We start from the raw sequence: 16711 nt of genomic DNA on the forward strand, positions 1-16711 counted from the left end.
AAAAATAAATGTTGATCATAAACTTAGAAGAGTCCCATCTGTTCAAATTTGGATCACAGAAGAATATTTGGATGGATGTGATTGTGGGCCAGTAGGGATTGTCTTTGATATGGGGTCCACTAATGATCGACGAAGGACGTGTAGCCCATCATACATACTGTACACTTATCTAAATTAATTTTTTGATATTTGTTTTTGGGTGAGTTATGTTTGAAGGGCAATAATAATAGAAATGAAGACAAAATGAAATTTGTCACAACATGTATCATCCTACTAATAATTATTTGGGCATGTCAATTGTAGCTAGCCAGATGATGACTGGATTGGGGTCACCTACCATAGTTTAGCACAAAACATACGGAAAATTTTTTGAATTATTATTAGTAATGTAACTAATCAATGTCTCACTTTTTTCTTTTTTTTTGGTGTAATTTAGAGAAAATTATAGTTCAGTCTAAATCGGTGAGATTTTATTTTTCAAAGTTAGACAACATTTTTTTTACCACCTAAAATATATATAACAAAAAGAAATTTAAAAAAAAAAAATAGTTAGACATGATCCTACATTTAAGATACCAAATAATGTACCACAAAATTATCCAACTAATGAAACTGTGAATCTTTATATATAATTTAATATTTATCTGACTATGAAACAAATATCTAATTGAGAATTTATGGTATCGAAAAAGGACATTTATACCCTGTGAGTACCAAAAACAGGATTACTTCAGCAATTGGGACCCCTAAAGATGATAGGTCACATTCACCCTTTGTGGCATGCAAGAATCACAAAGAGATGTTGACCTTTACCAAAGGGATAGAGAGTTTATTGTGAATCCTGTCGGAGTAAACAGTAATTAAACCAAAACTGCGAGGGCATAGCAGGATAAAATTTAAATTTTTTATTAATTAATTAATTTATTTGAAGTGACAATTAAAACAAAAGGCTTACCATAAATAATTACAGCAAAAATGAGATTGGTATTGAAAAATAATTAATAATTAAAAATAAACATCTAGAAAGAAAGAAAAAGAGGGGGGGGGGGGGGGGGGGGGGGTCCTTCATTGATAATGGCCTTGGGTCAATATAGGTTATTGACAAGTTGTGCAGACTAATTAATCAATTAACTAAATCCAACACTGAATTAGAAAATTGACTCAGAGCTTTATATATATAATTGTGATTAAATTTCATTAACTTTGATAAAACAAACTTATCACAAAACCCTAAATTTAAGGAATCCAACGCGCAGCGAAAGATATGCAAAACCATAGAGCAAGGTACACGTCAAAAGGGATGGATGACGTGTAAGATTATTCTAAATAATATGATGAGCATGGTAGCTAAGGAAAGAAAAATACAAATGATTGTGAATTCTAGGGTTAGGGTTTTTTTCCAATGAGGGAATTTTTGTTAGGTGGGGAATGAAGATGATGTTGGAGAATGAGTGACGGCTTCATATTCCTCTCTCTCTAAACCAATAATTTTCTGGCCCCTCTCTCTCTCTCTCTCTCTCTCTCTCTCTCTCTTTCTCTCTCTCTCCCCCTCCCCCTTTCAAACTGTCCTTTTACTCAAATTCACTTCCATAAGTTATGTTATATATTTTTATATATTCATTTGGTATTAATTAAACACATAATACGTATTTTTATATAAATTTATATATTATTCATCCATCATCCTCTTCTGTAAGTGACCTCTAAATTCTGAATTTATTTGTATTTTTTTTTCTTTTTGTCTTGAAAATAAATCTTTGGTGTTATGAGTATTTAACAGTTCCAATCACATCCTACCAGATCAGCATCCAGTGTGTTGATGCACACGTGGTTTTTGTAATAATGATATTTATTAATACAAATAAATGTCAATTTGGCCTACGATAATAATTAAACTATATATTAATACTCGTACGCATACAAATTATATCATCTCAATGATTATCCTAAGTTTTGCAATCCAATCAAAATTAAAAAAATAACTATTTAATTATATTTGATGTAATGTATATTATCATTCATTCTTTCCCCAACTGTACTACAATACATGCAATAATATTATGACTACTAAGAATAATTTCTCTCTCTGTCTCTCTTGACGATCCTTTCATATCTCTCTTTTATAATTTGAAATATTATCCGAGATTGAATTTGAATCCCCATATACCCAAAAATTAAAAAAGAAAAGGAAAACTAAATTCTTGACCACTTGTAAATTTTTGTGGAAACCTAGTTGTTAAAGAGCAGCCTTGGAAAACATAATTGATTTTCTATTTCAGAGAATAAAGAAAAGGAGAAAGAGAGATAATAATAATAATATCTTTTGATGTTCTTGAGCTGCAGCTTCCATGTAAAGTTGGTATAGTGTATTGAGAATCTTTTTTTACTTAAATCCAAAATAATCCAGGGTTTTTTTTTTGAAAAATCTGATCTAACGACAAAGCTTCTTTCCTTTAATAAAAATTTCGACAACTTTTTATACTTTACATCCAAAACCACCTTTTAGAAAAGATAAGTTTCCCATACACTTTATACACTTTTTTGAAAAATCGAAACATGGATGAGATCACAATCTTATATAGTACTATAAACCAAATTTATTTTTCATCAGTTTTAAAAATTTATTTATCGTGAAATTATTTTGCTTTTTGAAATATTATATATATATATATATATATATTTTAATTTTTAAAGTTAAATTACAAGAAAAGGACTTCACTATCTTTGATATATGCTTTTTGAAACATATTTCTTGAACCAACGGTATAGCAGTTATTTCTGTTTGCAATATATATGATATATATTTATATATTAAAGTGCTTTTGATATAGATATATATTTATATAATCATGGTTACTTTCTATATATCGAAAGGGGTCCTCAACTAAAATTATCAATCTAAAGCAGAATGTCCACGATTTACAGCGTAGAAACGACTTTCTATGGATGTTTATCTATATTTGCTCAGTGTTTTATACCATTCAGAAACACTTTTGCTAACAATATTGAAGGCGAAAAAAAAAAAAAAAAACTTGTGCATTTCAAATCCCAAAAGCTATTTGTCTTAGCCATTATTATAAAAAAAGTTGCTTTCCAAGAGCTTTCGTAAGGAATTGCTCCTTTAACTAAAAATATATATACCATAGCCCTGCAGCAGCAGCTTTAATACTAAGCTTGAAGCACAAGGTTTTTCGGCAGTAGTACACACTGAAAGAAAGAAGGAACAACTAGACTAGATCGATACCTCTTTGTCAATAAAGCTGACACATATACACCTTACTGTTTGATCTAAATGATAATAAATATTGTTGGCAAAGTAATCATAAGAAAAAAAATTTTGAACACTGTTTCTATGCAATCGATCTCAAGGGTTTTTGAAGCTCATCGTCTCTGGAAACTTTCAAAGGATATACTATTGGTCAGATACGTCTATTTAAAACTTTAAGTCTTTTTCAAAAGACAATTTGTTTGTTGAAAAAAAAATTAGTGAAAATGATATTAATTTAACTCCATCAAAAAAGATTCGGATGATAGCTTGAAAACGCGGGAAGTTGTTTTCTACAAGTATAAGCATCGTTGATCACGCAGGCTCTTGGATGTGATCGATTTTAGAACCATGTATGGAGATATAAAGAAAGTGGGAACCCCCAGCAATTTTATTTATATATGTAATTAATTACCAAACATAGATAACAATAGTAGCTGATACATGTTTTCATAGCATCTCTTCACTTGTAAAATTTATATAAACAACAAGAAAAATATGTTTGATTTTTGTGAATATATCCTATTAATTATGGCCAGTTTTCAATCTAAGATGAGAACGTACATGTGTTAAATATTAAAGGTATTATTTTAATTGATGAAATGATAATTTTTGATATTTATCATATTATTAATTATCCAATATAAATAAAAATTATCATATAGGATAATAGATTAATTAGTGGAATGAAATTAATCAATTATCACAATTGCGAATTCAGAAATTGTGGTTCGAATTTTTCCATATGAAATCCCCTATTATTGACTCAAAAGATCTTATGTTGCGATACCGGATGACACAAGGCCTTTGGCGTGAGTTTATTATACTACCATCAATATGATATTGGTTAACATCAACGCAATGTGAATATTAATGTAAATATATAAGAAATACAGTAGATATTATATATATGAACTGTCCCTTCTTCATGTGACCATTAGTGTTGATTAACACTCAACATTCCATGAAAATGGCTTCAATTAATATGAAAATATGGAGGTAACAAAAACAAACGTCGGCGATGGGAGAAGCTGACAACACAACACTGAAACAAAAGGGTAGTCTTAAAATCATAATTATTAGTAAATATGGAAATAAAATTAAGTAATTTAGAAAGAAGAGAGAAAATAAATGTGGGGAGGAGGAGACACAACAATAATTTTGGTTTGCTTGGATGTGATGTGAAGCCTGTATCTAGCACGCGTCTTGTAACAGGTGGCAAAGATTGGTTTTGTTAGACAATGAGTTTTTATTTTATTTTATTTTATTTTTTTTGCGATGAGAGAAAGCGTGTATTGGGAGGTTCAGGAGGTAAGGGTTTTACATGTCGCTTGTTGATTTGCGCCGCAAATGCAAACTCAGACCCACAAAGACACAGACAGAAAGACACAGAACATAAAGAAGAAGAAAAAGAAAAAGAAAAAGAAGAAGCAGAAGAAGAGAAGAAAAGTGAGGAAATATAATATAAAAATAACATATATTTCACAAAATCCATGCATAACTATCACATGAGGGATTTGTGATTAGAGAAAAATTAATTGAAATTATTTTTAAAGAAGATAGAGAGAGGACCCACATCTCCTGTCAATGACAATATCAAAAATCAAAACCATACCACACATTTTGGCTTTTCTCTTATGAATAAATGTAAATATAATTTTATATTATATATATATATATATATGTACGTGGATGCTGATAGCTCCATGCATATAATTTTTTACTTATTTATTATTATTTTTTTTTTGGGGTTTTGGGGGAATCAGGATTTTTAGTTGCCGCTTGTTTCAAACCCTAATTAAAAGCTTATTTAGAGGGTATAGGGTGGGGGGCCTTTAGTACTACCTACTAGCGTTTGAAAGCTGTATTTCAACTACACTTTCATAAACTTAGCCAAAAATTATACTTTTTCATTTAGACATGCACTTCTTCAATTTGCTTTCTGCCTCTAGTTATTTATACCATGTTAATTCTAAACATTTTTGTACCTTTTTCATTTTCAGCTTTCAATAATGGAGAGAGTGACCAATTAATCCGTGACTTCTAAGCTAATGTCTGATACTTAAATAATCAAGTACTAATGTCTGACCAATTAGTCCACCTTTCAATAATCAATACTAATGTCTTTTAATTCATTATTCTATTCATTTTATATACAAATTAATTAAATTCATTTTATAACCATTAATTAAGTTTTGAGACATTCAGAACTTAAAATGATGATGATAATTAACAGTGTAAGAGATACACATCCCATACATATAAATAGATAATAGAAAAAAAGGAAAAATTTGATCCTGCAGCACATTTAACAGACAATAAAATGTTTAAAGAGAGACAATTATGTTTTGGTGATTACATGTCATGAGACAGAAGGACGCGTGTAGGACAGTGTTTGGGTCGAGCAAAAATTAATGTTGACAAAAGAACAACTTATCAGAGAGGCTATTAATTGGTTATCAACATCCACCTTCCTCTCTATCAATCTAAGATTCTAAATTTTAGTGGTCCACCACCCCCATCGCTAACATAATAATTTAACCCCGCCATATAATTTGGCTCCTAGGCACCCACACTCTGATTGGTTTTTTGAATTGGCTTTGGGATCCATATGCCCTAGATAATAAGCTTCATCAAACCTTCTTAGTTGTTGCTATTTCCAAACAAGTTTTTGTGGGGGGTAGTATTAGGATCATCTTTGCCTCTATCCAATATTCCATCTTCACATGACTTACAATACATTTTTTTTTTCAATAAAAAATAATAAGATATAAAGATCTTAAATCAGAATTATTGACTGAGAAAATAATAATAATATTACTAGATTGTTTTCAAAATGCACTGAAATAACCTCATTCATATATATATATATATAACCAATATCTTAGAAATTATTTTTCATTTTATTTTGAAAAATATTGACATGACATTTGTTATATTGATCATATTTAAACTAGAAACTTAATTTTCTAATTGAGATATATATATATATATATATATATATATATTGTATCCTATTCCAAGGAATCTTTTTTATTGTTTATCTTTTCCCTTTTGTCATATCAAATAGGTTAATGAAGTGGCGATTGAAAGATGAATTGGATCAGTACTTCAAAAAAGCAAAAACCAATATATCTAGGATGGTCCCCTCCATGGCCATGAAACTTGAGAGCATGGATTGGATGGCAACTTAAAACTGACCCTAGCAGCAGTTACCATGTTTGATTGATCGCAGTTATTTAGTATAAAACATTGGCAGTTTTAATTAATTTCAACGTAACAATCCAATATCTACATGAAGAAGGCAGCTTTTGCTGAGCTTGACACTATATATATATATACACCAACAAAATAATAGCTGTTGCAACATCAAACAAAACAAAAATCTCTGGCTGACTAGTTTTTCATGAAAATATCCAAAAAGAAACAGAGATAAAAAATAACTAAACCCATATATAGATCTCCTTCTAAAAAGAAAGAAAAAGTTTGTACTACCTCAAATAATGCTATATATAAAATCCCCCATTCCATGCCACCAACTTCATGGTACTGGGAAAACATGAAAACAAAAACAAAAATTTTAAAGTTAACTATCTTGGTCAGTTATTTCAGATCATCATCTAGTTCGGTGCCTTGTCCATGTGGATAAAGTTAATTTGTCTTTTGATGTGCAAGGCATTTTTATGAAAACAACTCAAGTGGGGTAGTCCATGGCCCTTTTTTTTATTTTTTTATTTTTATTTTTGTTGCTAACTCCATCAACTTGTCGTTGAATAATCAGCAGCTATACGGAAAACCTATAAACCCCACACCATCATAATTAATCAAAAAAGTGATTATGTAATTAATTTAATTTTAATTAGTCTTAAATGCCTAACCTAAATATAAGTTAGCACATAACTTTCAAGAAAAGGTTTGGATAACACTAATAAATCAAGTTTTTCTATGGACAATTCTCTTTCTGTATATTTTGTTGACCGCTAATTTTGTCTATAAAATCGGTATAAAATTATATAAGGTAATTTTAAGATTTGCTAATGTTAATAAAGTTCTCCTCGGAAAAATAAACATAATGTGTTTTAATTAGGCATATTCGGTTTGCCCCTATGAAAGGTGCATATGCCGGCTTTTAACTTATAGTCCATTAATTTTTAGCTACTGTATTATTATCAAAAATCAACATCAGCATCAAATATTGATCCAAAATTACCGTCTAAATATATAATTAGCAAAAAGGAAGCAAAAAAAAAAGTTACAATCTAATTAAGTAAATCTAAAGTAATTTTAATTAGAGTATTTTCTAATTATTTTTTATATATATTTTTCGGTTTAAAATAAAACAATCTATTTTTTATTTTAACTTTTTAAAATAAAAAATGGATTGACTCTTAAAATGTAGAGAACTAAATTCACTTTGTATATTGAATATTATATAAATTAATTTAATATTGAAATAAATTTCTAAGCCATTTTCATGCTTTAATTATTAATTATTATTTTTTATCTTTTAATTATTAATAATTGATAGAAAATTCAAGCAAACAATGAGGGATGTAAACACAAAAATAAATGTTTATACCAAAAATAAAAATAAAGAGCATCATATGAAAAGCATTATCAGAAGAGTTTTTAAAATTCTACTATTTATGTTAAAAAAATATTTTTTATTATTAAAAAAATACTCTTTATTTTAAAGATCCCCTTTGAATATGCTCCTAAAATATTAATTCACTGAGTATTCGTGATTCATTAATTAGACTCAAATCTTCACTTTTCCTATAACACAATTTTTTGCAATTGTAATTTTAATGTAGAATGTTAGCATGTTCATATTTAAGTAGTTATAACCCAACTCAACCAAATAGATACATTTTTAATTTACTAGGACACAGCACCCATTTTATATTAGAAATTTAATAATGTAATAAGGGTTAAATATCGCATTTTGTGAAATAAAAAATTTAATATTAAATTATTAATTAATGCAACACCTTTAGCATTTGATATATTAATATGTTTCCGCTCAATAGATCATATTATTATACATGTATATATATATATATATATATATATATACATGTTGGATAACTTTCTAAATTACCAAAGTTGAAGACCAAGATCCTAGAGGATATCAGTAAAGTACAAACGCTAAAAACAATAATAATATTACCAATACCAACCATATATCCTTGTGAAGGTTGCAGACAGAAGCCAAAACTTAATGACAGTTATAGTGTATTATATTCCTACATAATTAAATGAAGTATTATATATTTTTCCCTTTCGTTTAAGAAAAAGGGTCATCCAAACAATGGTTTCTTCGTTTTGTCCTCAGTTTACAAATTACAATTATATAAAACATCAGATAATAATAAAATACACGAATCACACATATGTTTACAGTATTCTTAATCTACAAGAAATCTAAAATATAACTAATAGATGTCACTAACAAGTCAAAGATCTTCCATAAGATAAAGTATCCCATCGGATTTTTTCTTATATATTAAAAAACAAATTGAGAAAGTTTTACTTGCATGTATGACTAGATTTTCAATTAAATAAAATAGAATGAGATTTAGAGACAGAATCAAGATTACATGGGCATGCCTACGACACACTATATAAACACCATGCCAAAAAGATAGCTAGCGAAATTGCTGTTACAATGAATTTATCACAAATTCTGATTGATAAAGAGACAAATATTTCAGATAATTATTTTTGTTATTATATATATATTTTAAAGTACCCCTTATGTTCTGAATTTGCCAATTTGACACTGATTTCAAGGCTTTATTTTTCTCTTTTTCTTTTTAATTTCGTTTCATGTTTTCTTATTAGTTGTCTCTAATTTGAGAGAAAAAAGGTTCCCGGGTCCTGTCACTGGCATATTCCTCTATGCTTTGTTGAAATATCCATAGAAAAGATTCCTTTCTAACACCTATTTTCAGATAGTTTTGGCTTTAAGAAAAAGCATAAACTATTTTTCCCCAAAGGACATATGTGTTGGTGCTTAGAAAGTCTACAGACTTTCACATGACTAACATTAGCTTGAGTTATATTCTTATAAACTAACATCTTTGCAGTTTAATCTAATAATTAATAAATTAATTTTCTTTTGAATGGTTTACAGAAAAGAGCCCCAAGTCCCCACTAGATGATACGCAAGTTTATTTTAATTCATCAGAGATCCTAGACACGCCATCTATATTATCTATATCATTAAAGAAAACCATATATAAAACTTCATTTTCACCATCCAAAATTTTCTACTACGTGTGCTTATTTGGAAGTTTGGTATATATGGGACTTGGTTTATGTGGAAAGAAAGAAAAAGAAAAGCTATACACCTGCAAACGAAATACATCAACCTGTTGTATGGACATGAAGTATCATGAGGAACTTTCACGTCATCCATGTAATAATTTCTATAATGGAACGAGTCTGGAACAGGGATTGTTCATAATGTACCTAAATAAAATCTAAAAACATCATCTTCTTTCTATATTTTTTCTTTTTGTACCTAAAAAAATTATAAAAATTATGCAACATATGTAACACAGCATTGAGATCCGCATATTTATTAAAATTTCAACAAGAATGTACATGTTACAAAATTTAAGAGGACAACAACTCAATTCATCACGATTAAGCATTTAAAAAATGTCCATCAATTCTGACAGATTAAGGCCTAAACCTTTTAATCTCTATGCTTATTCTAAAACTGTTTAAGCAAGGACCTTAAAGCAGAGTGTACTACCCATGTCATGCTCACTGCGCCAGCTAATCAATCAATTGTGCACCAAAACTATTCATCTCAATTTTAAACCCCACTGAGTGTTTGATTTTTAACCCTGAGTTATTTCTTTGATAGCAACTAAGAGAATTGTACAGGGGATCAAGAGGAATATCAAACCCTCTCCTCACTGGCCGTCTGTATTTTGAACGAGCACTAGCCAAATGTTAGGTAATGCCTATTTTCTATGTAGATGTCATCAGATAGTACGTTCCCATCTTATATTATTCCCAACATAACATAACTTTGTGTGTGTATATATATCCTCTCAATTATGGCTATAGAATATCTGTGGTTGAAGGCAAAGCAGTAAGCAATCAAAAATCCTATATAAAAAGATGGATTACTAACAATAATACCATACATGGCTATGTCGCCATCAGCATTGGAACACGGAGGCCAACCTTTCTTTCGCCAACATTAGGAGAGATTGGTCCAGTTCCTGCAAAGTGTCCAATCAAATTCCATCTTGGTCAGGTATTTGGGCCATCATTTTGGATGTATGAAGAATTTTAATGTGCTAACAAACACGTAAAATAATTAACTAGAATAAGTACAAAACAAATATCTATCACTTAATAAATAATTTGACAAGCTTCTCTCTCTCTCTCTCTCTCTCTCTCCAAACAAAGCTCCCCATCACAGTTCAACTTCACCTTCTGTTCCCCCATGTTTTTCATGAGCATTCAACATCAATGTTCCTGCATTTTTTTTAGGGCAAAATAAATTATACAGGACACAGATTTCAGAAATGGATGTTTGGTCTCACTATCTTATAGGGTGCCAATAGGAGCCTGGGGCAGCAACAAACACAACCTAGCACTGTTGTGAGGGATAATTCAATGCAGAATGAGAATCAAAGGTGACATCTGCAAAAAAAAATAATGGTGTCCACAATGCATAAAAATAATTGAGACATAAACCAACAAGATCCAAAAATCATAAAAATCCCAATCATGAAATGAAAAGGTAATTTTGAAATGGACCAGCTCCTCTTGTTTAGTTTCTAGCCATAGGGGTGTAATAACTATATACCAATCACAACTTTGAAAAACAATCATTATGACTCAGAGTTAACTTGAAGATTCCCCTGCTCCCCATCTCAACCTATCAAAGCCGTAAATCAAGTATTTTACTCATCAAGATATTCCCAAGTAGTCCAGTTTGGCAAGTCATGTAATTTAACACAATGAAATCAATGATGATATAAAACTTTGGAATCACGGACCCAGCCTATAGAAAAATTTGGGCCAATGGATGGATTAGTAGGGCCAGTGGGGTCAAGATAGTCCTGATTTGTAAGTTCAAGATCTTTCTTTAAACGTGTCAACCAGTCTTCCCATTTCTTCAAGAAAATAAAGGAAAATCAAAGCCATCAGTGTTCTCTTTCACAGTCACGGCTTCCCATTTGATCTTCCTCACTGTTATTGCACAGTTTTGAGTCTCTTTTAGCCACCCAATAATTTCATCCTAGCTACTCAAAATGCAGCATTTGTCTCTGCTACATCCTCTATGTATTATTATTACTATTTTTTTTCTCAAAAAACTTCAAAGAATCAAAAGAGATAAATAAGTTCAGAAGAATTTGAGATTCCTATCTCTCTCAACTATTTTTAAAAAAAAAAGAAAAAAAAGAAAAAAGAAAAAAGAAACTCAGATAGAAAATCAGTTTGTAGACCCCGGGCCAATGAGTATAGTGATATCATAATACAAATCAATTTATAATTTGACAACGCTGATTTCAATAACATCAACCAATATTCTGGCGTCCTCTAATTCGTGAATTAAATACCAATCATGTGTTTTATACTCAAAGTTCCAGTAAATATCCAATATTGCTCATCAGTGCAATCATACAGTCTTCATTGCACATGCATCAACAAGTCTTGTCATTTCTCATGTACTCAATGATTTTACCTTCTCAAAAATAAATTTGCTTTGCTAATCTTATTATATATTTTTCTTCACCAACCTCATCGCTTCCAGTCACGCAAATTCGTTTCCTATGTCGGCCATACTGCCACGCTTCACAATGATTTTTGTCTTAATATTCTTCGGCAACTTGGATTTTAACATATTAAATTATGAATTTCACTCGTGTTAATTTCCACATTAATTAATTCTATGTCGACAGCTCACAATAACAGTGGACGACCAACAATCCCCTTGCATTTCAATTTAGTTAGGACTCCGAGCACGGGCAGTTTGAATTGTATGAAAGTTATTATTACCACCATAAAACCCACTGCTAGAAAATGTAAGACAGATTTAAAAGTTTAACGTCTAGAAAATTAGGCTTTAGCCTATATCTTTAGCAAATAACTTTGACACCAAGGTCTTCAATACATCAAAAAGAGGCCAACTGTAATTCATTTTAGCATACACATCAATCAGACATCATATATATATAAGTATTATAATTCTAGGAAGACACAGAAAATAAATGAGAAATGGAAAACCCAGATAGAAATTCTAGGACGCATAAAAGCCTGATGAATGCAATTAATTTGAAAAAAAGTTCAGCTGTATCTCACAATAATTATACAGTAAAAAATTTTAAAAAATCAAGAAGAAAATTTCTATCAGAAAACCTAGAAGCGAATGCTCACATCATCTTGCATTAATTTAAGAGGAGGCACAGGATCAGCTGATATCTTTGTTTCATTCCCAGCCTGAAGAAGAGCGCTATGTAATTTGTTGGGGGAAAATTTGGCCATCACCAAAGGATCAGCTACCGCTACTATTACCTATTCTGAACGTGCAACTAAGTGGTGTAATGTTATCATTGAATGGATCCGTTGGGAGATGGCAACCTCCCTAGATTTCAATCTTTTGATACCCGAACAACTAAACCAGTTGGTGTCTGGATAGTTTTGAGGTGGCCTGAGCCAATCAGATCACGAAGATGGAATCTCATATCAAGTGGTGAAAACCGAAGACGCTTCTTCTCCAAAGGAGCAAGCATCATTTCTTTGTATCTCCTGCGGTTCAGAAGAGAAAGAATTTCCTTTCTTCCCTGAACAAGAAGCAAATAAAAATTGCTCATCTACAAATGTTAAGATTCAAAACTTCGATATTTAATCTGTTGAAAATTTTGAGTACGTGCGACGCTATTGAGTTTCTTTATTAGTTATATTCCAATAGGATATAGGTATGGTAAGAAAAATAAAATAAACTTAGTTAATAAGCTAATTACCACCACCTGCCATGAGAAGAGAAGAAAAAGAAATTTCCATGAATTCACTCAGATAGATTTTAACATAATTTAAAGAAACAATATTACTGGGGGGAGAGAGAGAGAGAGAGAGTGATTTGCACTTTAAATGTCAAATTGCTAAGTTCACGGACTGTCTACTAAAATGTCTGAACACCAATCCATTTTCCCCTGCTTAAATAAGAGGAATCTAAGCACGATGAATTCCAATACCCATGTCTAGCCCTAGAACCATAAAAGTTTAAAGCATTGACCTTGTGTTAGTTTAAGCACCTAACAGTCAGATAATTGGCTTCTGCCATTCGTACAAAAGTATCAAATGAAGAAAGTACACTTAGACTTTCACAATCTGGACAGACCATATACCTGATAGAGGCCCTTGAGTACTGAACCAATATTTGGAATTGCAAACCAGTACATGTTTGGATCGATAAGCTGCCGAGTCTGGTAGTAATGTCAGTGTAAGCAAAATTAAAGGAAAACAATCACAAAGAAAAGAATAGAATATATTGACATTCAAAACAATCATGAGGACTGAAAAGGCTGACACATGACTAATGAATCATGATGTCTTGAGTTCACTTACAAGAAGGCCAGCATTGATTAAGAGGGAGACATGTTCATCCTTCACCTTTCCTCCAAGTGATAAGAGTGCACACTGCAGTAAATATACCTTTCAGAAAAACTCTCTTGCCAAACTCCAATAAATCGCAAAGAATAAAAAGATGATAGAAGTACATTGATGTTTAAAATTTTGAATTACTCATGTTCAAGATGTTAAAAGCTAGGTTCTATCTTAAAATTAATGACATGTAATAAATCACTAACAACTTCAAAATTGTGCCATTTATAGTAATATTTTAGTAGGTAAAAGCATACTAGCGATTATATAGGTATCAAAAGACATCATAACAGTAAATAGACTATACAAGCAGATTGATACTTGAAATTTCAATTCACTCACCAGCTCTTGATGTTCAATGCTTGGTTCCAACTTGATACCAATTACGTGTGTTTTAAACCACTCAAAAACTTCCAGATTGCCCTGTTTCTTTTCTTCCAATCTTTTCACAACACGTTCCATCTACACATAAGTATTTGTAGAAGGGTTAGTGAATATATTGTTGTGGACCTTAAAAAAGTCCATATTGCATCAGTTTATAGCCATATGAAGAAACAAAGCATACTGTACTCGTACAAGGGTTACTTTTGACTGAACCTTAAATATCAAACTAGTTTTCCTTTTGAAAACAAATCTAGTAATTCATCCAATCATCCCTCTAAATGGGCACAAAAAAAAAATACAGGAAACCTGATTTAGATAGTCGTCTGAAAACATTATTGCATGATCATCCTGTCCGGTATTTAACTTGAAAATCCTCAGTACTTTCTCCCTTCTCATAGACTGCATGAAAAAAAATACTATAGCCTATGTAAACGAGAATATTCCAGAAGATTAAATTGAACAAAAAGAGGGAAAAAAAAAAAAAAAAGCACATACAAATTATAAAAATCAACTTAAAGTATCTCAACACATAAAATCAAACAGAAACCTTCGTCTACCTTCCTGAGGTCAGCTGCAGGAATCATTTCTCATTATTATCCATCACAGACCATATCTTGCAAAAAAGTGTAATAATTAAAAATAATCAATACACAGACCCAAAAAAAAAAAAAAAAAGGTTTTAAGATAAAAAGTGAATATAATGCAATAATGCATGCAAAGTACATTTATTTTGTCTTTTTCTTGATCAACAAAAATAGAATAGAATGTACCCTGCTCTTTCAAAGGACATGTACAAGTCTCAAACAAGTTCTGTACAAAATCAGTCATTCATAATATGATTAACTCATAAGATCTAGTTCTATCAACACACTGTCAAGCAAGCACTGAACTTCTGAAGTAAAGCTGGTGGTGTTGCTCGGAAAAAATAAAAAGTATGAAATAAGCGTATTCTTATTTCTCTTTTCTTTGCCCTGAGTCACCAAGTCCAAATGAAATCACACAAAGTAATATATATATATATATATATATATAGAAATGCCTTCATTTTGGATTGCATGAGAATATGCACTGCCTCACTCCAAAGCCAAGAAATCTGCATGCACTTTTTCTTTTTCCTCCTTCAAATGAATATCCATCAAGTATGCTATAACCTATAATATCTTCAATACCTATACATCACTATGTCAAAGGGCTGAAAGTAGGAGATAAAAAAACACACAGACCTCTAATTCCCTATCCACTTGCGTTCTGTCCTTTACACTGCTATATAATTGCGACCGCAGAATAAAAGGCTGAATGGAAACCTGGAAACATGCATAACATGCATCAACAAACTATAATTATAAGAAAGAAAGAACTTCACTATTTTTTTTTTCAAAAAAAAAAAAAAAAACACAATATGGCCATTCAAGGAAGTGCACAGCTTTTGCAGGTTGAATAAGAAGCCTGCATAACTTGTTGACTAATTTAGCCAATCTGAAATGGAACTAAGGGACCAGGTTCATCGCTCAGCTCCAACAAAGCCAAGCTTTACAAACACCAGCTCCACAAGGCAATGCAAAAAACATAATCTTTTCTACAAATTGATTTCTAATTTAATTGGGAAAAAAAAAAAAAATCCTCCTGACCTTGTCAATGTGGGGAAACTGAGCACGCATTATTTGAAGCGCCACCATTGTATCGCTGAAAGTAAGATTGTGCTCTGCATTTGCAATAAATTACGACAATCGATATAAACACTCACATAATGATATTAACGATAAAATATGTATGCATATATATATATATATATATATATTTTCTAAAACAAAGAAAAGGTCAGGGAAATAACAGAGAGAATATACCTAGGGATAGAATCTGATCGATATCGCTGCTTTCAGCTACAGAGTCTGCCTCTCGCTGGCGTTTTTTCCCTTTCGAAGATTCTGAGCTGCTCTTCTCCATCTTTTTCAATATAATTATGAATTTCTGCAACAGCTAAATAGCGTATCGAGTTAAGATTCAACATATTTGAGTTTCGCAAATTCAGGAAATAAAATAAAATACCGAACCTCTTTGTGCTTAACGAGGCAAAAGTAAAACTGAAAATTTTCCTCCTCACTCTCAGAGCAATTTCTGGCTTTTCGCCAAACGCGAACCTCTCTTTAAACTCTCTAGTCGCTTACCCTAACCAACAGATTTCTTTGCAAAAACCCCATCCTTTCGAAAACGACAGGTCAGAGTTCCAAACAACGTGTCCCTTACTCACTCTCCGAAAAACGACAGGTCGTAAGAAGATCGATTAGCGGGCTGGCGAAGTTCTTCGTTAACCATGGCAAATGTCGTTTTCCAAATTCTTCTTCCCACAGCAGATTGACAAATTACAGGCTTACATGCATAAACACATGACGACATGCCGTTTAGTAGCTAAGCTGGTCAACGGACAAC

The 16711-nt window shown here is 31.2% G+C and overlaps 1 protein-coding gene across 3 annotated transcripts; it reads right to left on the reverse strand.

Moving 5' to 3' along the window:
• Nucleotides 1-12528: 12528 nt before the first annotated feature.
• LOC107425768 (uncharacterized) lies at nt 12529-16603 on the reverse strand. Of its 3 annotated transcripts, none has more exons than XM_016035799.4 (9): nt 16336-16603; nt 16129-16252; nt 15913-15986; nt 15508-15588; nt 14591-14683; nt 14243-14362; nt 13865-13936; nt 13645-13722; nt 12529-13080 (listed from the first exon to the last, which is right to left on the reverse strand). In XM_016035799.4, exons 2-9 carry the CDS (start codon nt 16226-16228, stop codon nt 12889-12891), a joined length of 810 nt encoding a protein of 269 aa, XP_015891285.1. In that variant the 5' UTR covers nt 16229-16252; nt 16336-16603; the 3' UTR covers nt 12529-12888. The 3 variants fall into 3 exon arrangements, with proteins under 3 accessions (XP_015891285.1, XP_015891287.1, XP_048337518.1); XM_016035801.4 differs by having other exon boundaries at nt 16129-16261; XM_048481561.2 differs by lacking the exon at nt 15508-15588.
• Nucleotides 16604-16711: the final 108 nt, after the last annotated feature.

Source organism: Ziziphus jujuba, chromosome 9 (assembly GCF_031755915.1).
Source record: "Ziziphus jujuba cultivar Dongzao chromosome 9, ASM3175591v1".
In the NCBI taxonomy this organism is placed as follows: Eukaryota; Viridiplantae; Streptophyta; class Magnoliopsida; order Rosales; family Rhamnaceae; genus Ziziphus; species Ziziphus jujuba.

Coding starts and splice junctions, on each gene's coding strand:
- LOC107425768 (XM_016035799.4), bottom strand. CDS start 16,228: ATGGAGAAGAGCAGCTCAGAATCTTCGAAAGGGAAAAAACGCCAGCGA. Junction 15,987..16,128: donor CGATCAGATTCTATCCCTAG/GTATATTCTCTC, acceptor TTGCAAATGCAG/AGCACAATCTTACTTTCAGC. Junction 13,723..13,864: donor TAATCAATGCTGGCCTTCTT/GTAAGTGAACTC, acceptor CATTACTACCAG/ACTCGGCAGCTTATCGATCC.